The sequence below is a fragment of the Tamandua tetradactyla genome, chromosome 20 (assembly GCF_023851605.1).
Source record: "Tamandua tetradactyla isolate mTamTet1 chromosome 20, mTamTet1.pri, whole genome shotgun sequence".
Classification (NCBI taxonomy): Eukaryota; Metazoa; Chordata; class Mammalia; order Pilosa; family Myrmecophagidae; genus Tamandua; species Tamandua tetradactyla.
Genome location: NC_135346.1, coordinates 23,403,125 through 23,424,745, shown reverse-complemented (window position 1 = coordinate 23,424,745; position 21,621 = coordinate 23,403,125). Strand labels below are relative to the sequence as shown.

Genomic DNA, 21,621 nt, shown 5'->3' with positions numbered 1-21,621 from the left:
GATAAACCAGGATTCCACAGCCTAACCGCCCTGCCCTCCAGGGTATGGCAAGAAATAGAGAAGGTGTGTATATGAGAATGGTTCTGTGTGTGTGTGTGGTGGGGAGGAGGAAGAAGGAAGAGGAGACATGCCCAGTGAGAATCACCTGGGGAACTTATAAACATGCAAATATTTTTCAGATTCAATTTATCTATATAAATACAGGCATGAGTATTTTTCTAAAGCTTCCCAAGTGATTCTAATGTGCAACCAATATTGAGAACCATTGTTCTAAAACAGGGGTTGGCAAGCTTTTTCTGTAATGGGCCAGATTGTAAATATTTTAGGTTTTGTGGGTTGTATGGTCTCTGTTACAACCACTCTGCATCACTGCATGAAAGCCATAGATATCATGTCAAAGAATCTGTGCATCTGTGTTTCAATAAAACTTTATTTATGAAAAACTGGCAGCAGGCCAGATTTGGTTCATGGCCTGCAATTTGCTGACCTATTTTCTGGAGACTAATTTGTAAGAGCTGGTGAGTCTGTTCCCGTCAGTCAATTTTTGCTTTGATATCTAATTCCAAACAATCTATGTGCTTCTTTCTCAAGGATCACAAATAAAATGACATTTAACTGGCAAAAGTTGGCCCTTCATTTGCCAAAAGCAATCTTGTTTCTCCATCCCCCCCCCCCCCCGCCCCCAAGCCATCTGAGGAAGTGCACTTAGGGGCTCAAGGGCAGAAGAAAAAAAACAGCAAGTAGGTCCTCTGGATTACAAATTTTTCCAAGGGATATATCTATATTGTAGACCTCATCTTCACTGGCCTGATGGAGAGCTTCAAGGAATCGGGGGTGCCAAATCTCCCATGGATCACTGATTTCCAGCAGCTAAAAGGAGCATCAGCTGAACAGTGGTCTGATCTTGGGTAAGTCCTGATAGAATCAGATGTAGCAGGGCCCCTGGGGTTATGGAGATGGTGTTATTGTTTGGCATCACCAAGTCTTGCTTCCCATTGGGAAACAGGAGCCATGGATGGATGGAAACCTATGCCAGGCCAGGTATCTACAACACCCAGTTTTGGCTCCATGAGAACTGAAGGAAAGATGACTTAGATGCATTGAGCAGGATGATCAGAGTAAACAATTACCCAGAATTTGTTGCCAAGGGCACAGTTTTACTGTTGTTCTCCCTGGTTTTCAAGTAACTAAGCCAATGGGGAGAAAATGAACTGGGGCTACTGGGAACAATGGTTGGGTGAAGAGTCTTTAAAATGTATCAGCTCCAACTGGAAAACAGCTCTTCCTGCCTACTTATTGGTTAAGGTTAGAGGAAAATTCAGGACAAGGGACATATCCTGTGATCTGACTAAACTAAATCAAGTCTGTGTGTTGGGTGGCAGGGGCCAAAACACCCAGTGTGCAACTTTCCAGAGAGAAAAGGATTATTTTTGTTGTGAGAAGTGCTAAAACAGCTGGATACGAAGACTGGTAGGTAAGTGGAACCTGTCAAGACATGGAAGGGGGAAGGCGAATCCAGTGCACATTATGCAGGTCTTGGAGGCCAGGTGCCAGTGCAGGGGCACTGCCCACTGAAGACAGAGAAGAGCAGGTGGGAAAAAGCAAAGAAAATGGAGAAGGAGAAATAACAAGGTGAGGGAAACAACCTCTGAGTCAAGGTTCCTTGGGTTGGGTTTTCGTAGAGATTACTTATTAACCTCATTAAATAAAGGTAATGGGACAAAACAGGGGCAAGCCAAGGAAATGAGCTGGGGTATCTGGCAGGCAGAAAGCAAAGGGAATGGTCTCAGGTGCCCAAAATTAGTTTTTAAAAAGACTAAGTTTCCACTAACATTAGGCTTTTGGAATTGGACAATGAAGTGACAATAAAATATTATATTACAAACAAAAATGTAGGGACTTTACTTTTTCCAGTTAACAGGTGACTGACACTCTATGGGAGGGTCTTTACCTGCAAGACTTCCCCCAAGCCCTTAGGATAAGGACAAAAATGGGAGAGATGAGAGAAGGGATGCTTTTAAGGGTCTACTCCTGTTCCCCAGGAGTAGGTAGGTCTGCCAGATAAAATGCAAGATGCCTAATTAAATTTGAATTTCACATAAACAATGAATAATGTCTTAATATGTCCAAAATATTGCATGGAACATATTTATACTAAAAGGGTATTTGTTGTTTATCCACAATTCAAATTTAACTAGGCATTGTGTATATATATATATATATTTTTTTACATGGGCATGTACTGGGAATCGAACCCAGGTTTCCAGCACGGCAGGTGAGAACTCTGCCTGCTGAGCCACCGTGGCCTGCCCGGCATCCTGCATTTTTATTTGGTCAATCTGGCAACCCTATCTAGGGGAATGTTTTGTCTTTTAAAAAATTTGCCAGCCCAACATGTGTTGTGTCTCAAGCCATAAATCCCCTTCAATAACCTTGAACAGTTTGCTTTAGGTGGGGTTCCTACCAAAATAGACAGATTTTGTTGGCAGAGACATTGTATTTGTAGGTTTTGCCTCTAATTAAAAAAAAAAAAAGAAAAAGAAAAGAAAATCCCCACTAAGCATCTTTGAACTTTGGCCCTGCAACTCCGTTATTCTCTTTAGTACACCTCAAAATGGGGCACAGAGAGCTTGGGGTGGTTTCAGCTGCTCCCATCAGAGTGCCCTTCAAACCTCAGCTGGGCCTTCAAGGGCATGAACAAGTTTGGATCCTTCTGCTGGTTCATTTTTAATTTCTGCCTCTGAGCATGGCATGAGGCCAGGAAAGCACTCAGAGGAGTTTCCCTCAAATGCCCTTGCAAGCCTTGCAAAATAACAATCCACTTCTCCATTGTAAGGCACATTAAGGAGATGGGGCCAACTAGACTGGCAAGTTGCAAGGACTTGATCATTTACATTCAATTTCCATTGGCCCCTGTGCAAATGCAGATTATGGGTTTGGGGCTGGAAGCTTTTCTGGGGGTGTAAAGGGAAATGTAAAGGGTATGCTCCTTCAGTTCCTTTTCTCTGCTGAACTGTGAAAGGCATCTTTGTTCTCGGGCTTGAACTAATAACACTAAAAGTAGTATGTAGAGGGGAAAAGAAGCCACTTCCAGAACAGACATTATATAGAAGTTCATGGGAGCACTACAAAGTCTAATTATTTATTATTAAAAGTTCTGCCCAGGGCAGTGCAATGGTGGCTCAGGGGCAGAATTCTTGCTTGCCATGACGGAGACCTGGGTTTGATTCCAGATGCCTGCCCATGCAAAAAAAAAAAAAAAAAAAAAAAGTTCTGCCCAGGGAAGTAACAGGAAGCTTTACATTCAGGAAGTGGATTTTGGTGGGGGAGGGCGGGAAGTCCCTACTGGACCTGAATAACGGATGTGTGCCCCGCCTCTTAGCTTTATACTGTAGTAGCAGTTAGGGGATTCTTGCCCTCTCTGTTCCTCTGATGGGTTATCTCCCCAGCGGTGTCCTTATCTGCCTTCTCTTAGCACTCACACTTAGCTAAGTGACAGCCAATTCCAAGCCCCAGTCTGCCTTGGCTATTTCAAAATGGAAGCTTTCTAAAGGGTTCTGGAACAGCAACATCCAAACGGTGTGATTCTAACAGTGGCTAGTGGTAGTACTGAATAACCTTGACCATAAACCCACCAGGTGAGCAGAATTTTTTGCTACTCTTTTGTGTTGACCTGGAAATATTTAAGAAGATGGAAAGGAGTGGAGAGGTGGAGTTACTTGACAAGCAATGCGGCCCCGAATCTCAGAGACACAAAAGAGTGAATACCCTTAAAGCAGAGAGTACATTTTAGTTTTTAGCTGCCCCAAGTCTCCCAACCCATTCTGATTAGGAAGCCAAGGTTTTGACGATTTTACTCCCTTTACAAGAAAATGAAGGAGCCAATTCTCCTAAGGCCCAAGTTTTTCCTTTAAGCGAAGAAGGCATTTTGGGAGAAGACTGCCTCTGGCCCCTGGAGTTAACTCTGGTTCAGGGCCTCATAGAACAATCAGTGATGTAACCAGAACAATCCATACCATATCGTTTTCTAGAAAGTTCCCATTTCTCAAAATGTCCAGGATATGCCTGATAAATAATTATGAAATAATGTGAATATTTCATTGTGAAATAATGTCAGTTTCCCAAAATGTCCAGGATATGCCTGGTAAATATTTATGGAATAATGTGAATATTTCAAGGTGAAATAATGTCAGGAAAACATGATCTGAATTTTTACTTCATTCTCAGGTTGAGGGAAAATGTACCATGCTGAAAAGCTATCCTTCCCATCTCCCAGGAAAAAGCAAGGTAAAAAGTTGTTTGAACCTAGAAGATCTTTAGGGCTGGGGGTTGCATGGAAACTTAAAATCGAGGTTGCCCATATGTTTAGAGGAAAGAGTTCGAGAAATCCTGCCATGTGGATTTGCTCTCATTTAGTTGTGTGACATGCAGCAAGTGTCTGTTTTCCTCCCCTAAGAAAGGGTTCAGGCCATTTCTCCTCTCATTCTCACATGAGGGTTGAATGAAATGATAGATGTGAAAATGCCCTAAGGGGAATAAATATATGTGTCTATATATATAAGGAACACAGGGTTTTCTTTTTTTAAAAAAATGTGATTCAGTTTTATAAATTATTTAAGCCTTTCAATTGGACCCACCTCTTAGGAAAAAAAAAATCAGCAATGAGCAAGAGGTGGAATAGAAAATAGTGCCAGGGCTCAAAGTGCTTGATCGTTATAATTAGGCTCTGCAGTCTGGTTGTGTTCAAGAGACACACATGCTTGGGACCTACACAGCAGCGGGAGTATTGCAGGCTGTTCATTAGTTCCTTTCCTAGATTTAAACAGCTTCATTTATCCAAAGAGCTCAAGTGCAGAGAATGGTGGTATTTAACTCTAGAAATCACAAGAGCAGGGAAAATTATACTATGGTGCTTGGGGAGAGGAACTAGGTCAAGCTGCTCATCCTCAAAAAGAGGTGATACCTGTTCTGATGAGAGCTGAGAGTTCATGACATGCAGAGAGAGAGAGGCAGGCTGGGAGTACTGATGATTCCTGGGATGATGCAGAGGGCAAGGGGGCTATGTTATGGATAGTTTAAAGAGAACTGTATCAGATCTTGATCCTTTATTATCTGTCATATTTGTCTCTCTCCAGTGGCTCTGGTCTAGGAAACTAAGTGTCAGTGCTCACAGCTAGTAGTCCAACTCCACAAGTACATGCCTGATGCTGCTGTATAAAAATGGGGGAGTAAAGGCGGCATGCGTGTCAGCACAGTTCCCTTTGATATTATCTTAGACCAATGTGCAGAGAGCTCAGTGATTCAGAGTGACCAAAACAGAAGCCTTATTCAGGATGTGCTCTTTCCCCCAACTCCAGACACCACAGATTAATTCAGAAACTTAAGTAAGGGTGAAGGTGGGTGTGAAAACTGCTGTGCTAGCTCATGGAATGGTCCTCCTGGCTTTGGTCTCAGAGGGTGGAACCACAGGAGAGCAGCTGTTCCCCTGTTGTCCCTGACTGGCTGTGGGTAGACAGGCACAGATAGGTGGTCATCCATGATTTTACCTGGCGTCTTCATGGACCTCTTCTTCTGGCCTGTCAAAAAGCAAGTTCAGGGTTGGATGGCAGGGAACAAAGTTGACGAGGAAGCTGCATGAAGAGAGGACCAAGCAAATGAGAGAACAACAGCAGCAACAGAAAACCAAACAAATCCTGCAACAGACCTGACGGGGGATGAGTCGCTGGACGTGGATGAGGTGGGCATAGGGCTGGATGGCGCCGAGAACATGGGCCAAGATGGCGAGAGGGGTGAAGTTGGGCTTGGATTCGGGGGGCTGCAAGACATAACAATCAAAGAACTCGTCAGCACACGGGGAAACCACAGTGGGAGCACAAAGGTTTCACGGGAAGCCAAATGATGGGGAGCTGGAGCAGAATAAAGGAGCACTGAGACCTAGGGATGTGTTGTCAGTGCCAAGTCACATTTCTCCAGACCAAACCTCTGTGTCTTCCAAGTAACGCCCGTTCTTTAATTCCTTGGAACATCAACATGTCTCTTTGCCCTGCAGAATAACTGCTTACTAGGTGATAGGAGCTTCCTCAATCATGTCAACAGTACATTAGCCATCACTGAAAAATGCCCTGAAATCATGTACATTAGTCCTACATGCACACCATATCATCAGCCTCCATTCTGGGGCAGCCCTGCCTTTCAAGGAGCCTTCAGCTTCCCCTGATGTATGAATATTTTAAAAGTTGTGTCTCAGCAAAAATTATCACTTTTCTGGGCCACACAGGCCATTCAGCCTGAAAACAATTTCCTGTTTACATTTTTAACTAAAATGGGCTGTGTATCACTGGAGACCCAGACAAGTACAGCATTAGAAAAATGATTGCAAATGGAGGCAGGATGGACACAAACCTCTCAGGAGACGCTAAGCAAGTACAGGCAGTGTGCAGTCCCTCTGAGGACTGCTTTTCAGACCCACCCCTTCTCCTTTCAAAGATTTTAGTCATTTTGATGCTCAAGGCAAAAACCCAAAGGAAGACAAAGAAGAAAATGAAGAGCTAAAACCTTAAATCTGTCCATTTTGTTCTTTGATGGGTGACTGATCAAAAGTGTGGAGAGGAAAGGTTGATATTATTCACTAAAATATGGTTTGTGGATTTTAAGTGGTTGTGCTGGGCCTCTGACTTATTTCCACAAATTATACCAGTAGACAAACACCTTAGCAATTCCGTAAAATCACATGAAGTCAGAAACTGCTAACACAAATGACAGAAGATGTGGAAAACATTCAGCCACAACACAATTTGCAGCCCCTGAACCTCAACTGACTGCTGGATTGTTTAGGCTGAGTAATTTATGGAGGTGAAAATAACAGAAATCCAATTCAAGGGAAAGAGACTTTCTAAATAGAGTGGCGTTTAGCAAGAACCCATAAATATCCTACTTAATGGGACTTCCCTAGGGTTATTTTAATTCAGACATAAAACCCAATAATGGCCATAACTACCTATAGTTGCAACATTATACTTATGATGAGCCCATCTTGTGAGTTCATCAGATATCCTCAGACTAATTCAATTCAACATTTACTGGATGCCAATACGTGCATCATATTTCCAGAATATAAGCTCCATGAAGGCTGGGATTTCTGTCCATTTTGTTTACTGCTGTATCTCCCATACCTAAAATAATGCCTCTAATTTGCAGGTATCTGATAAATTCTTGCTGAGTGAGTAAATTAATGAATTTCATTTAACTTACTTTATAAGCCCATAAAATAGGTACTATTATAATTTCCTTTTCACAGATAGAAACTTGGGCTAAGCTGAGGCTTGCCTGGGGATACCCAGTCTGTATCTGAGGTTCAAACCCTAATCCTCTGGCTCCCAGCCTAGGGCTCTTATATTCACACTATACTGCCTCTAGGGTAGCAGGACTTGTTCTGTTCTTCTAAGTTGTGTCAAGCCTCTTTACAGACCCAGCCATAGCACTGGAAAGCCTTTTTAACCACTGATTTATGAGTTCTTAGATGCCTACCACATTCGCAAGTGAAAATGGGAAGAGAGTAGCAGACAGACTCAGTAAGACTCAACACACTGTAAATTTAAACAAAACTCCCAATTCGGCCTCCAATCTTCTGTCTGGTAGATTCATATAGCAGATAGAACACATATAAAAGAAGACATTAAATTCAAAGAGTGTGACTCATTTTTTTCCCAATTGACCCAGCAAAGACTACTATTACTACTAAGAGCACTTAATATGATTAAGACAATAGGTGGAATATAACATAGCATTAGCCAAGATGTCCCTGACTTTAAGCATATATAAGTTATTTGATAGGATAGGACAGACTTAAAAAAACTATAATCTAAGACAGTAAGAGTCATCAGCTGAGAGATAAGTTACACTATTATTAGTTTAATACTGCTCCTGCCTGACTCTACCCTGAGTCCTGGGAGAAGTGTGGCCTCATTTCTACTGTGTAGCTCTCAGTTTCTTCCATGATTGCCGGTGGTAAGAGAGGACCCCCGTTCTCTCGCCATGACTCTGCTAAATAGATAATGACTTATTAGCAAGGCCTGACAGCCATGTCCCAGCTGTAGCCTGGCTCAGAAACCTAGGTTCTGACCAGGGACAATATAGCAGTTCAAAAGAGCAGCTGGGCACAGAGGTCTGAACTAATCTATTCCCCTGGTCAATGGTTACCACAGGACAATTAAATAGGCCCTAAGATCTTTCTTAATTTTTCGTTGTTGTTAAATAGCTTTTGCAGGAAACACCTCCACTTCGGATCCCATCGGTACCAAGAATTATGCCTTAGGTTAAAGGTATGGCTGGGAACAAATTCTATGAATACAATGTGGGTTCTGAAAGTTTTTTCACCTCCTTGGATACCTAAGTGGTCTTGGCCATGATTGTTGTTCATGACTGAAATTATCTGGGGGTGCGGCTGGAACTCATTCTTGAACTTATTCTTGAATTCCCAAGCTGATTGCCGCAGTGTCACAGCAGTTTTTAACAACTAACAGGATTTGATTTGTCTGTGTTTTAGTCATAGCAGTAACATTTATTTGCTATAAAATGGTCACAATTTGAAATTTATTACTACTTTGTTTTAGTTAGTGAAGCAGTAAAATGCATAGTCCTCGGTACCTCTGATTTTTTTAAACTGATGCAATTATGCCTTTAGTTTATTTGTGTTTCACAGTCCCGTCAATAAAACTTGTTATCAACAATACTATCCACAATTTTTATATACCATAATTGCTCCTGTAACATAAAAGCACTTGTGAACATATACACGGCTCCTCCAGGAAATGGAGGGCATATTATACTCCTGTTTTGATGCAACTAAGAGAATATATAAATGCACAGGAATGATGATGATGATGGCCCAAGACTCTTTGTGTAATTTCAAATTCTACAGAAGTGTCTGGCTATTTGTTTCTTAAAAATGAAAAACAGACAAATATCTCACACACACCCACAAAATAAAATAAAACAAAACATAGTCAATTTCACTCCTGGTCAGAAACTTCCAATATCAAATTCTCAACCTCTTTTCCCACTAATTGAGGCCAGATAACAAATGATTGAGGCTACGATAGGAAAAAATAATTTTATCCTACAACTTCAGCAAATGACCCCAAAAACGCTCTCTATAACCTTGGAGCATCTGAGCTGAACCTCCCAGCACATCTTTTGCCCTAAATATCCCTGGATCCTACCAGCCACACCCACATCAGGACCCAACAGTGACCATGGCTTAAACTTAAGCGAGGAAGGAACTATTGCTGGTCTGGTTTGGCATTCAGTTGGAAGGCTTGCCCCAGCTTAAGTCTGCTGGCCTGCACTGTCCTCAAAAGGAGTCAGACAGCCCCAGTCAGGCCCTTTGACATTCAATGACAATGAAAGAATAACGTTTAGGAAGATAAGGCTAAAAGGCTTGGCAGCATGTTGGGCTGTGGCTGATAGTTCAAGTACAGTATGTAGCAATATCATAAGCTTGACACCCTTTTGTGGTGACTCACTTGAATGATGGAACGTCTGGTCTCACTGGCCAGGGCACGCCAGCCGAGTGGACAGGGCTCCCCAGGCAGGCTCCCAATCTGATGGTGTGTATGGCCCACCCTCTCTGTCTCCACACCATGGGAGGAAAAACTTGAGCTGCTACAAGAGAAGAGCTTCTCTTACTGGGAAATAAGCTGACCATTAAGAAGAAAGTTAATCTTTTTTTATTATTATTATAAAATTACAGGTGAATTTGTAGAAAAATTAGAAAGTACCAAAAACAACACAATCATACATAATTTAAACTACTGATAATCATAGTTAATATCCTGGCATATTCCTCCTCACTCTTTCTTGGGATGATATCACATACATAGTTGTTTGTTTTAACTAAATGGGATCATACCATATACATAGTTATTAGCCTGGTTTTTTACTTAATATTAGAAGGCATTTTCCAGTGTCATTAAATAGCCTTTGATATCATACTTTTAAAATTGCTACAGGGTATTCTATTGTATAGTACACCCTGATTTATGTCACCATTCTTGTATTGTGTACATTCAGATTATCATCCCCCTTTTGCTATTATAAATAATGCTGCAACTCACATCCTAGCTGAGGCTCTTTGCCTGTGTCTCCAATTGTTTCCTCAGTGTAAATTCCTGGAAGTCAAATTAGTGGGTCAAAGGCCAGGCAGCTTTTTTAGAGGTTTGATACATCCTGCCAAACAGCTTTTCAGAAACGTTCTACCGAGTCGAGTTCCCACCAGCAGCGTATGGGGCTTGCCTATTCGCACTCACCATGACTCCACCAGCACTGAGCTTTGTAAATAAAAATAAAAGATTAGACTGACTTATTTCTTTCAATTTACAAAGGTTACCTCGGACTCTTTTCTTTTAAAGCATTCCAATGATGTAAAAATGCACGCAATTCCCTTTCGGAGTTTTGTTTCCATTTGGATGCACTATTAATTTTCCAAAAGGTGTTCTACCAAGTAGGTAGTGTAGGGAAGAGACAGGCAGATGGACAGAAAACAGGACAATCACAACCCGGGGACTTTAGACCCCTCCTCTAATGTTATGTCTTCTCTGAGAAAAACTGGGAGTGGTGGATTTTTAGCTTAGAATGCAACTCTGAAAGTTAGGTCTCGGTAGGAGGAATGAGTTATTCAAGGAAAGGCACAAAAAGTCTTGTGCCAGCATCCCACTGCAGAGAAATCACAACACTGACATTTACACTTATCCACCAGGCAGTGTTCTGAGATCCGCAGCCTGTGATCCCAGTCTCCCATCCTCCCTCACTGATTAGGCTTGGGCCTGGGGGCTGGTGCAATGAAATCCATGGGGAATGCTTCTACTTATCTTCTTTTCCCCTCAAGAGGGAAAAGAGACAGGGGAGAATATTCCACAAAAACCCATAAAGTCCTATCTCCTAATCCCAAATCAGTGAATTCTTCTTCCTTAGAAAAATCCTCATATGTCTTGACCAAAAATACCACAAAAAAGGAAGGGGAATAAAGACTTTACCCAGGAAAATAGGGTGAAAAGGGATTTTGATAAGCCAGATAGCCATGAATCAGGGCAAAAGACACAAAACACCAGTTTTTATTTGTTGACAAGCTTGAAAACACATTCCTTACATTTGTTTGCTCAAGATTTTACAGGACAGAATTCCTACATATGTCCCAACCTCCTCAATTTTCAGTATGTGTTTCACGACTTTACGACAATCAAAAATCCACATGCCTCTACTTCATCACCCTATATTCTTTCCTGACTCTTATCGGTGTGCAAATGTGTTTACACAGATTCCTTTCCTTCACCAAGGAATGCATATAATTTAGTATGCATTTTTTCAGACAATGACAGAGTTCTGATTCTTATTTTAACGAGATTAAATGGTGAAATTGCCTTAAGGGCTTAATTACTAGGAATTGGTTTTAAATAGTTTTAAATAGTTTCTGCTTTTAAAATAGTTTGAGTCACCTACAATGCAGTGGTTCAATTTTCTAGCTTCAAAAGTGTTCTGAAGTATTGGTTTCGAATAAATTTTAAACTCAGATGGGATGGGGTGGGAATGGTGATGAACTCCATAATTTAAACAAAATTCAAAACCTTAGAATAGAGTATCTTTCATCTCTAAGGTCCCCCAAGCCAAAAGCTTGAATCTTCTTATGTAGAATCATACAGAAATATGAGGTAGAGGGAAATGCTCTGAATTGGGAATAAAAATGCCTGGCGGGCCACGGTGGCTCAGCAGGCAAGAATGCTTGCCTGCCATGCCAGAGGACCTGGGTTCGATTCCTGGTGCCTGCCTATGTTAAAAAAATAAATACATAAACATGCCATTATCAGGTACCAGCAAAATATCAAGGCTGCTGTAAATTCACCTAAAACCAATACCATGTGATGGTTCTCCACTCACTCTAAGTTCAAATACTTTCTCTTGGGTGGGCCACGGTGGCTCAGCAGGCAAGGACGCTTGTCTGCCATGCCAAAGGACCCAGGTTCAATTCCTGGTGCCTGCCCATGTAAAAAAAAAAAAAAAAAATGCCTGGACAATGGGCCCAGTTTAATTGCTCACTGCACAGAAAATTTTTCATGGTAGAAAGGACCAGAAACATTGGATGGGTCAAATGCTTCTCTAATCTTTGAACACTGTTCCAGTTAGGCTCAGGTGTCAACTTGGCCAGGTGATGGTGCCCAGTTGTTCTGTTGCTGTGGACTTAAATCATCAGCCTGTGAAATTCATCTATGGTTGATTGTATCTGTAGGTGGCCAAGGGGAGTGCCTTCTGCAACCAGTGAAGCTTAAACGAAGAGGTCAGAAGAGAGAGAAGGAGCTCAGTACAGCCTAGCTCAGGGCTCAGAGCTGGCTCAGACCCAGACGTTTGGAGATGCAGAAAGGAAGTGCCCCCAGGAAAGCCGTTTGAACACAGAAGCCAGGAGAGAAGTCCAGCAGATGTTGTTGCTGTGTGCCTTCCAAATACCAAATTCGTAACTAAATAAATTCCATTTATAAAAGCCAATTCATCTCAGGTGTATTGCATTCTGGCAGGCTTAGCAAACTAAAACACTCTCTCATGTCTTGTACAATAAATTCAGTTTGCATTTGAACAGGGAAATGTACCACATCTTAAGGCAATGCATTCTATTTTCAAAAAGTATTAACTCATAGAAAGCTTTAAAAAAAATACTGAACCCAAATATGCCCTGTTCTGTTCTCTGAAGCCACACAAAACATGCCCACTACTTTTCTTACATGAGGACCCTTTAAATATTTCCAGACAGTGCTCAGGTCTACTCTTCTACCTCCCTTTCCCTTCTTTAGGCCAAAGAGTCACAATTTCAATTATTTTTCTGAAGGGTTTCCAGCACTACCTATGGAGTCCAGATAATGGACCTGGGACAGACTAAAGGATGCCAGCACCTACCTTGTCCTGGTCACTGCACTTGCATTAATACAGACCCTGATCACAACTTGCACAGGTCTTCACGTCTTTCCCATATATGCTTTCCATATTGTTACTTGCACATTAAATCATCTTGCATTTGATTTTTCAGATGCCAAATGGACAATGTTTCACCTTCTCTCAATGAAATTTCTTTTTGATATTTTATTCCACCTTCTGGCCTGTTGAAAAATTTTGGGACCAACTCGGTCATTTGATATACTAGCTATCCTTCCTGGATCCATGTTAGATAAATCTGACCATTAAGCTTTTGATTACCCCATAGAAGACACTGATAAATACGGTGAAAATGCAACAGAGCTAAAGACAAACCCTTCCCTGTGGACTGACATTAACCATCAACGATTAGCCTTTGGTTTCTTCCATCTACAAAACATCAGTTTTAGACTATATGGTCTATAAGGGGTAGCAACCCCAAGACATGCAGGCAAGCCCAAGCTGCACAGTCCAAACTGAATGTAGTACTCCTTCCTGCTGAACCTAATGTAGTACCAGAACATCTGGGACTCTCATACTTTGCTGGAAGGTATACTGTAAATTGCTATACTCACTTGAAAAACAATTTCATCTAGCAATGAGGAAAGCATGCATTGCCTATGGCCTAGCAATTCCATTCCCAAACTAATACCCTAGAGCATGGTGTTTACATGGGCATCAGAAGACTTGTTCAAGGATGTGTACAGCAAATTATTGGTAATAGCAACCTGCATTTCAGCAAAGGTAGAATGGATAAATAAATTTTAGTATATTAATATAATAGTATACTTTTTGAAAATGAATGCTCTACAGTTATAGGCAAAAACATGGGTGACTTTTAAAACCACTGAGCAAAAGCAGCCAGACTCAATAAGAGAATGTATGATTCCGTTTATATTCAGTTACAGAACAAACTCACAAAGATACTGTGTTTTGGTGTACCTATTTTGGAGGTAAAAATATAAATAAAAACAAGGAATTAATTACTGTAAACTCAGATTAGTGGTTACCTTTGTGGGGATGGGGAGTCTGTGACAGGGAAGGAAGTACTTCTGGGGTCCTGGCAGGGTGGTACTTCTTAACCCGAGGGGTGGTTACTGGGGGTTTGCTAAATAATAATCATTTAAGGTGTACATTCACATTTTATGTACTTTTCTATATAACATAAAAATCTGCAAACCTTTCCTAAAACAAACTTTTGGACAGTAACAGCATATTAATAGTGCTCTCAAGGTGATGAGATTAAAGGTAATTTTTATTCTTTATGCTTTTTTATATTTTCCTTATTTTTTGCAATGAACATATGCTATATTTATAACCACAAAAATGAATAAATGCTGTTAGAAAATAAGTATCCCCAGTTGTGCAAATTGCTACCTTTTATCTCTAGAAGAGGAATGCATAATTGGGGCAAAATGATAGTTCAGTCTTTGTTGTAACAATCAATTCTCTGAATTATATTACAGAGGCAGCAGCTCCCAGCCCATCCTGTTTTCTCTGCTTTTTCAGTCAGATACAATCAACAAATATAATCTGAGCACCTTCCTTGTGCAGAAACTAATTTTTCTATCCTGCCTTCCTGACTGAGAAATTATGTTGGCTATTCTGGAGACTATTTTATTTATTTATTTTATTTTTTACTTTTCCAGTGGGGTAAAGGTCTGCTTCTCTCAACTAGGCCTGGGGAAGGCAAAGGGGGTGTCTTCCATATAGCATTCTGAGTAAGTAGGATAACATGTTATCTCTGATGACTGAAAGGCAGTGGCCATCTGGCAAATTCTTCTATATGCTCTAGTTTCAGGGAATATTTCCTATTTAGACTAGAGGGAGGAAAGAGGGGAGAGGGATTTAATAAGACTCTAAATGTCCACTGCTGAAAACAAAGGAGTATCTAAAATTAGCCGTGGTGGCCCAGGATACTTCAGCTAACAGTAACCCAGGGGTAGGAGATTCCTTGACTAAGGAGCCTAAAATATTCCACCATGTTGAGAATTGTCAGTAATAGAAATAGTATGTCTGTTAAGGACAAGGTCCAGGACGATTAAGTTGAAACTCCTGCAACTGTTCACACCTTGGTCCGGATATGGTAAGAGACATACGAGACAGAGATAAGGAGAGACGAACTTGGACAAAAAGGCCAACAGCTTCTGCCTCTCCTTTCCCCCAAGTAAACAGCTGACTTTGCTGTAATTCTGGTATTTATTCAATGGTCTAAACACGTAGAAAACTGGTTTCTGATCTGATTTCTACCAACTGAAAGTTCGTCTCCAGTCCATTTATATCTCCTGTGCCTTGCCACGCTCCGTGGGTGTGTCTGGGCACAAGCCTGCACCCTGCCACACTCACGCTCACCTTCCACAGTGAGCTCAGGCTGCCATGAGGAACGCAATGTTAGGTGGTCATTTTCACCCTTTCTTCATTTAATTCTGAGGAGCCTTTTGACTTGACTGGAAAAACCTTTAAATTATTTTCCAGCAAACTCACACTTTCCACTGGAAAAATGAGTTTTAACATCTGTATGTAAAAACAAATGGAAGGGAAATAATTTTTATATTCTCCTCTAGTTTTTGGACTCCAAAACCAAATGCCCACTGAGAAGTCAATGAAAACAGACCCAGCAAAACACCATTAGTTCTGATCTCACAAAATTAGAATTCCTATTCTTTTTTCAAATCCAAGGTAGATCCAAACTGATTTGGTTTCGGGTCTGGACAATCTGAACTGGACAAACTATGAGTCACTAGTAAATTCACCAGTGTTACAAGATTTTCACACAGATACTTCACTGTGAACCATTCTTGGTGATTATTTCAAAGTGCCAATGTAATGGCATTTCTCTGCTTAAAACTCCTGAATGCTTCCCCACTGCCCCTAGGATAAAGACCAAGGCCTTCTCATCTAGACTATGCAAGACTCTCTCTCCTCGTTTCCCTGCCATTTACCATTCCAGTCCATCCTATTGTACGTGATAACCACACAAACCTCCTAAACATGCAGCTTAATAAATATGTGTGAGTTGTTGAAACAGTAATATTGTCCTGCCCATAAAGTCCCCCATTAGTTACTGAATGTAGAATAAACTCCTTTTCCTGGTATAGTAGAATACATTTGTTACAGTTTATTCCTGCACATAGATTTTCTCCCTTCCCTTCTTTGGTTTCATTTGGGCAAGTTCTTCTCCACCCCATGTGATCCCCGTGGGGCCACCATTCACAGTGACCCACCATGGTCACCATAGGGGTGGGCAGGTGGTCCCTGCTAGCCAACAGGGTACTCCTTCCCCCAGCGAAGTGACGGGTTCAGTATGGACATGCAACCTTACTGCTCATCCTGAGGTCTAATGTGTATGCTCTGCTTTGTGGTTCCAAAAAACTAAGTGTATCGGCTTAAGGGTCACCAGAGGTCTTTCTTTCCCACTACATGGAAGCATATGTCTGCAAATGAAGTTTTTTTTAAAAAAGTGGCAAGAAGAGCCAAGCAAAATAATAATTAGAGCTCCTGATCCAGCTGTGCTCAAGGTTACATCCACTCTGAAACTTCCCCACATTGTAAGCTTCTAACTTCCATTTTTTTCTTTAAGCTAGTAGATTTTAGTCACTTGAAGGTCTTTTACAATACGCCCCAAGAATTCCCCTTATTACTGATTACTTTACCTTCATGTCACCAGGGCTCTTCAGGTTAGCAAACTTTTTCTTAAAGGGCCACAGAGTAAATATTTTAGACTTTGCAGGCCAAGAAATAAAACTGAGAAATTATGTAGATAATTATACAACCATATAAATGTGGCGATTTAACAACATAAGAACCATTCTTATCTTGTCAGTAGCACAAAAACAGGCACTGGATGGATTTGGCCTGTCTGTAGTTTTGCTGATCCCTGCTCGCTCTCAAGTTAGTTTACTTGTGCCGTGAGCATGCCTTAAGTTTCCCATCTCCACGTTCTTATTGGTGGAATGTCTCTTCTCTGGCCTCTAACCACTGCCTGTCCACCAGCCAAGCACATTTTTAATGTGATGTCTTCTGAGGCTGTTTTGATAGCACAATGAACTAGATCTTTCTCCTCTAAATTCTCAAGAGCACCATCCATTTCTCTTCTAGTCTTGATCCTACTTTGCATAGTTACCTTACTCATCATGTATTTCTCACACATTGTGTATGCTTAATAAATATCTAGGAAGGGACAATATTCATAGGATGCATTACTGAAACAAAAACAAAAACAAAAACAAAACCCAAAAAACCTAAAACCTCTACAGGATCAAAGAAAATAGAGGGAAGGAAATGTGGGTCTATCAGAAGTTAAGGATAAGACTGCTGGCAGCCAGAGAAGTCAGTCATTTCTGAAAATAAGAATTATCTGATGTCATACAACTGAACTGCTTTCACTCTAGTGTTGCAGTGACAGCTCTATAGACATCCACTTGTGTGCTTGCCTAACATGAGTATGCCTGGAAAGTACAAAAGAAGGGGGGTCCCCGTCGTTTTGTTCCTGGGGAGAGAAGACAGGCATGTACTTTGATGGGCCCCTGCGTTATCAATTCTGGTCACTCATTTAACATCGTCCTTCTCCTGGGTAGTGTGCCCAACCTTAATCATTCCCACCCTATTCATGTGACTTTGCCATATAGTTTTCATATATAATATTTTCTAAATATTTCTGCTTAAACTGATTCCTTTAACAAAACACAAATATCTACTTTACTACCAACTGAACAATAAAATCTCATTATTATTAAATTGAAAAGAAAGGTTTGTCCATGTATTGCTTAAAACCATTCAGTTTTAGGCAACAAGACTCACATTTTGGAAATCTCTGTTCTTGGCCACCAAATGCTTTTTTTTCCTCTTGCAAAAGTACAGCATATATTTTTCCGAGGTCTATTTAATTACTCTGAAGAGCCAAATAATTTAACAAAAAAACTTTTTGTCCGTTTCAGGGAAGATGCACATGACCATTTAACGTTTTTACCTCTCAATTTTGTTATTATTAATCTATATAACTCATGAAATAATAACAATTATCAACGTTTACTGAATGCTTAGCATTCCCAGCAGAGCAGGATTTTTAAAAGTAACTTCACTGAGATCAAACTGACATATTGTGAAATATATCTTTTTAAGTGTACAATTCACTACTTGTAATACAGTGATAGAGTGGTGCAACCCTCACCCACAGTCCAACTTTAGAACATTTCCATCACCACCCCAAATTCCCTCCTGCTGTTTGCAGTTAAGCATTGCTTCCATTCCCAGCAATAGGCAGCCATAATCTATTTTCTATCTCTATAGATTGGCATTTCTGGACATTTCACATAAATGGAATCATACAATGATATGGTCTTTTGTATCTGGCTTCTTCAATTAGCATAATGTTTTCAAGGTTCATCCAGGTTGTAGCATGTATCAGTACATCATTTCTTTTTATATTAAATAATATTCCATTGTATTGATGCACCATATTTTGTTTATCCATTCATCAGTTGATGGACACATGGCTTTTATCTACTTTTTGAATAATATGAATAATGCTGTTAAGAATATTTGTATACAAGCGTTTGTGCAGAGGTCTACCTAGGATGGAATTGCTGAATCATTACCTCCCTTTCCTTTGTGCTATCATTGTTTATTTTCTATATGCTGGAAAACCAACAATTGTGTTATTGCATTACACAATCTTACATTTTTTTAATAAAGAATTTCAGGAGAAGAGAAGAAACATATTTATACTTTTTTTTTTTTTGCATGGGCACGCACCGGGAATGGAAGCATGGCAGGTGAGAACTCTGCCTGCTGAGCCACCATGGCCCGCCCAATACTTGTTTTTTTAAATATTTACTTTTATAGTTATTATTCCTGGGGCTCTTCAATTCTTCTGGTGGATCTGAGTTACTGTCTGGTGTCATTTTATTTTAGCCTAAATGATTTGTTTTAGAATTTCTTATAAGGCAAGTTTGCTAGCAGAGATTTCTCTCGACCACTGTTTGTGAATGTCTTTATTTCATCTCCATATTCAAAGGATGGTTTTATTGAATATAGAATTCTTGGTTAACAGTTTTTTTCTCCCTTTCAGGACTTCGAATATTCTGCTACCTTCTGGCCTTCACTATTTCCTACGAGAACCTCAGCCATTAATCATATTTATACTCCCCTGTAAGTGATGGTCTCTTGAGGTTTTAAAGATTTTCTCTTTCAAGAATTTGATTACCATGCATCTAAGTGTAGAACTATTAAGTATTTATCCTATTTGGGTTTGACTGAGCTTCTTGGATGTGTAGGTCAATATTTTTTATTAAACTGGGAAGTCCTTGGCCATTATATCTTCAGATATTTCTTCTTTCTTTCCTTTCTTTTTAGGACTCCCACTATACACATGTTGGTATTTTTTATGTTGCCCCATTGTGACCGAAACTCAGTTCATTTGTTTTTCAATCCCTTTTTCTCTCTGTTCTTCAGAATAGGTGAGTTCTAGTACCATCTTTGAATTCACCAATTCTTTCTTCAGCCATCTCAAATCTGTCATTGACCCTCTAGTGAACTTTTCATTTAGGATATTGTAATTTTCAACTCTATCTAGTCTCTATTATAATTTCTATCTCTTTAGTGAAAATCTCTGTTTGTTGCTTCACTGTTGTCAAATATTCTGTTAGTTCTTATCATGGTTAGGGACAGGTGTCAACTTGGCCAAGTTGTGGTGCCTGTTTGTCTGGTTGGGCGAGCGCTGGCCTGTCTGTTGCGGTGAGGACATTTCATGGGATTGGGTCATGGTCACGTCGGCTGCATCCACGGCTGATTCCATTTGTAGTCAGCCAAAGGGGAGTGTCTTCTGCGGTTAGTGATGCTGGATCTAATCATGGGAAGCCTTTTGGGGAGGACTCAGGGGAGGCGGGTTCTGTTCCTGCTTTGGCTGGTGAGCCTCTCCTGTGGAGTTCATCCAGGCCATCTATCGGAGTCATCGGCTTCGCAGCCTGCCCTGTGGATTTTGGACTCTGCGTTCCTATGGTCACGTGAGACACTTTTATAAATTTTATATTTGCAAGTGTTCCCTGTTGATTCTGTTTCTCTAGAGAACCCTAACTAATACAGTTCTTTAAACATGTTTTTCCTTTAGTTTTTTAGAACCTACTTATAATGGTTGCTCTGAAGTCCTTGTCTGTTAAATCTAACATCCGGGGACACTCAGAGATAGTTTCTACCAACTAGTTTTTTTCTTGCATATGTTTTACATTTTTTCTCTTTCATTGCTTGTCTTGTATTTTTATGATTACTGTTAAAACTGGATTTTTTTAGATAATATATTGTACAACCCTGGATATTGATCTCCCAACCCGCTCCCCCCAAGACTGTTGCTGCTATTTGTTTGTCAAGTCTGCGTTAACCCTGCGGTATGTGTTTCTGCGATGGTGTGCAGCCACTGATATCTCTGCTCAGTTTTTTTCTTTTAAATTCTTGTTTTTCATTCTAAGCCTGACTTGATGAGGACTGTTCCTGTACTTACATAGCCTAGTGATCAGCTGATGTCTGGACAAAAGTTGTGTTCAAACCCCATGAGCCAATATGGTGACTGCTCTCTGCCAATGGATCTGTGTGTGGGAAGGGAACACATTCAACACTCAGGATGTTTTCAAGTCTGCCCTGACTTTTACTTTCTATTGTGCCCATTCACATCTCCTTGGTTCAACCTCAGGATTGGGGTCCTCTCTAGTTTCTGCAGCCTCAGCCAGGAATGTGCTTGACCTAGGCACAATGGCAACCACTGGCCCTTCCTGCTTGCCTGCTGCCTCAGTTGGCACTTCCACCATTGCCCACTGCTCCAATTCAAGGAAAGCCCTTAGACTGTGGCAGGGAGGCTGCCTTCCTCACGGCCTGTTGTGCTCCAGCAAACAGCTGTACTGATCCTGTAGGGAGAAGGAGGATGAGAACAGCCCATGCATGACATCCACTGTTTTCACCTGAAGTTCAGCATTTTTTAAAGTGTAAGATTCTCAGATTGTGGTACATCTTTGGTTAATTTTCAGAGCACTGAAGAGGTGGTTTCTGTCGCAAAGTTGTTTCTAGAAAGACGATTTGCTTTTCTTCTCACTTGGTAATAGTCAGAAATATCATCCCCTTTAAACTTTATGTTTTTAAAATTTGCATACAATTCACTCTTTATAGTACGCAGTTTTATGGGTCTGACAAATGGACAGACTTATGTCTCCACCACTATACTCATGGCACAGAGAAGTCTCCATCACCCCAAAAGACTCCCTCTTGTTATCCCTTTGTATTCAATCCTCCCATTCACTATAAACCCTGATCAGTTCTATGTTCCTAAAATTTTGTCTTTCCAGAGTCTGAGCAGAGATTTCAAGTCAGGTCTAACTGTCCTTAGAACCTTAACTTTATTGCCTTTAAATATGTGGGGATTATTTATATACAAAGAAAACTCTCCTCTTATAGGACATAGAGAGGTAGTATAGTTTAAGGGTTCAGAATATGGGTTTTAGAAGCAAATTGCTTATTTCAAATCTTGGCACCATCATTTACAAGCTCTGTGGGCTTGGACAAGTTAATTAACTTCTCTGTATCTCTAGTCTTCTCATCTGTAAAATGAGGGTACTGATAATTTACCTCATGGAGTAGTTCTGATCCATGTAAAGAACTTAAAATAGCACGTAGCACATAAGA

General features: G+C 40.6%; 1 protein-coding gene across 4 annotated transcripts in view; it reads right to left on the bottom strand.

Moving 5' to 3' along the window:
- The window catches only part of ARHGAP26 (Rho GTPase activating protein 26), a 466,078-nt gene that overhangs the window by 15,835 nt on the left and 428,622 nt on the right, over positions 1-21,621 (bottom strand). For 2 of the 4 annotated variants that reach the window (XM_077137292.1, XM_077137293.1), the window contains exons 21-22: positions 5,705-5,815; positions 5,547-5,576 (exon numbers count right to left, since the gene is read on the bottom strand). In XM_077137292.1, the coding sequence (XP_076993407.1) occupies positions 5,547-5,576; positions 5,705-5,815 (141 nt within the window). The remainder of the gene's footprint in view (positions 1-5,546; positions 5,577-5,704; positions 5,816-21,621) is intronic. The other 2 variants (XM_077137295.1, XM_077137294.1) reach the window with 1 other exon arrangement.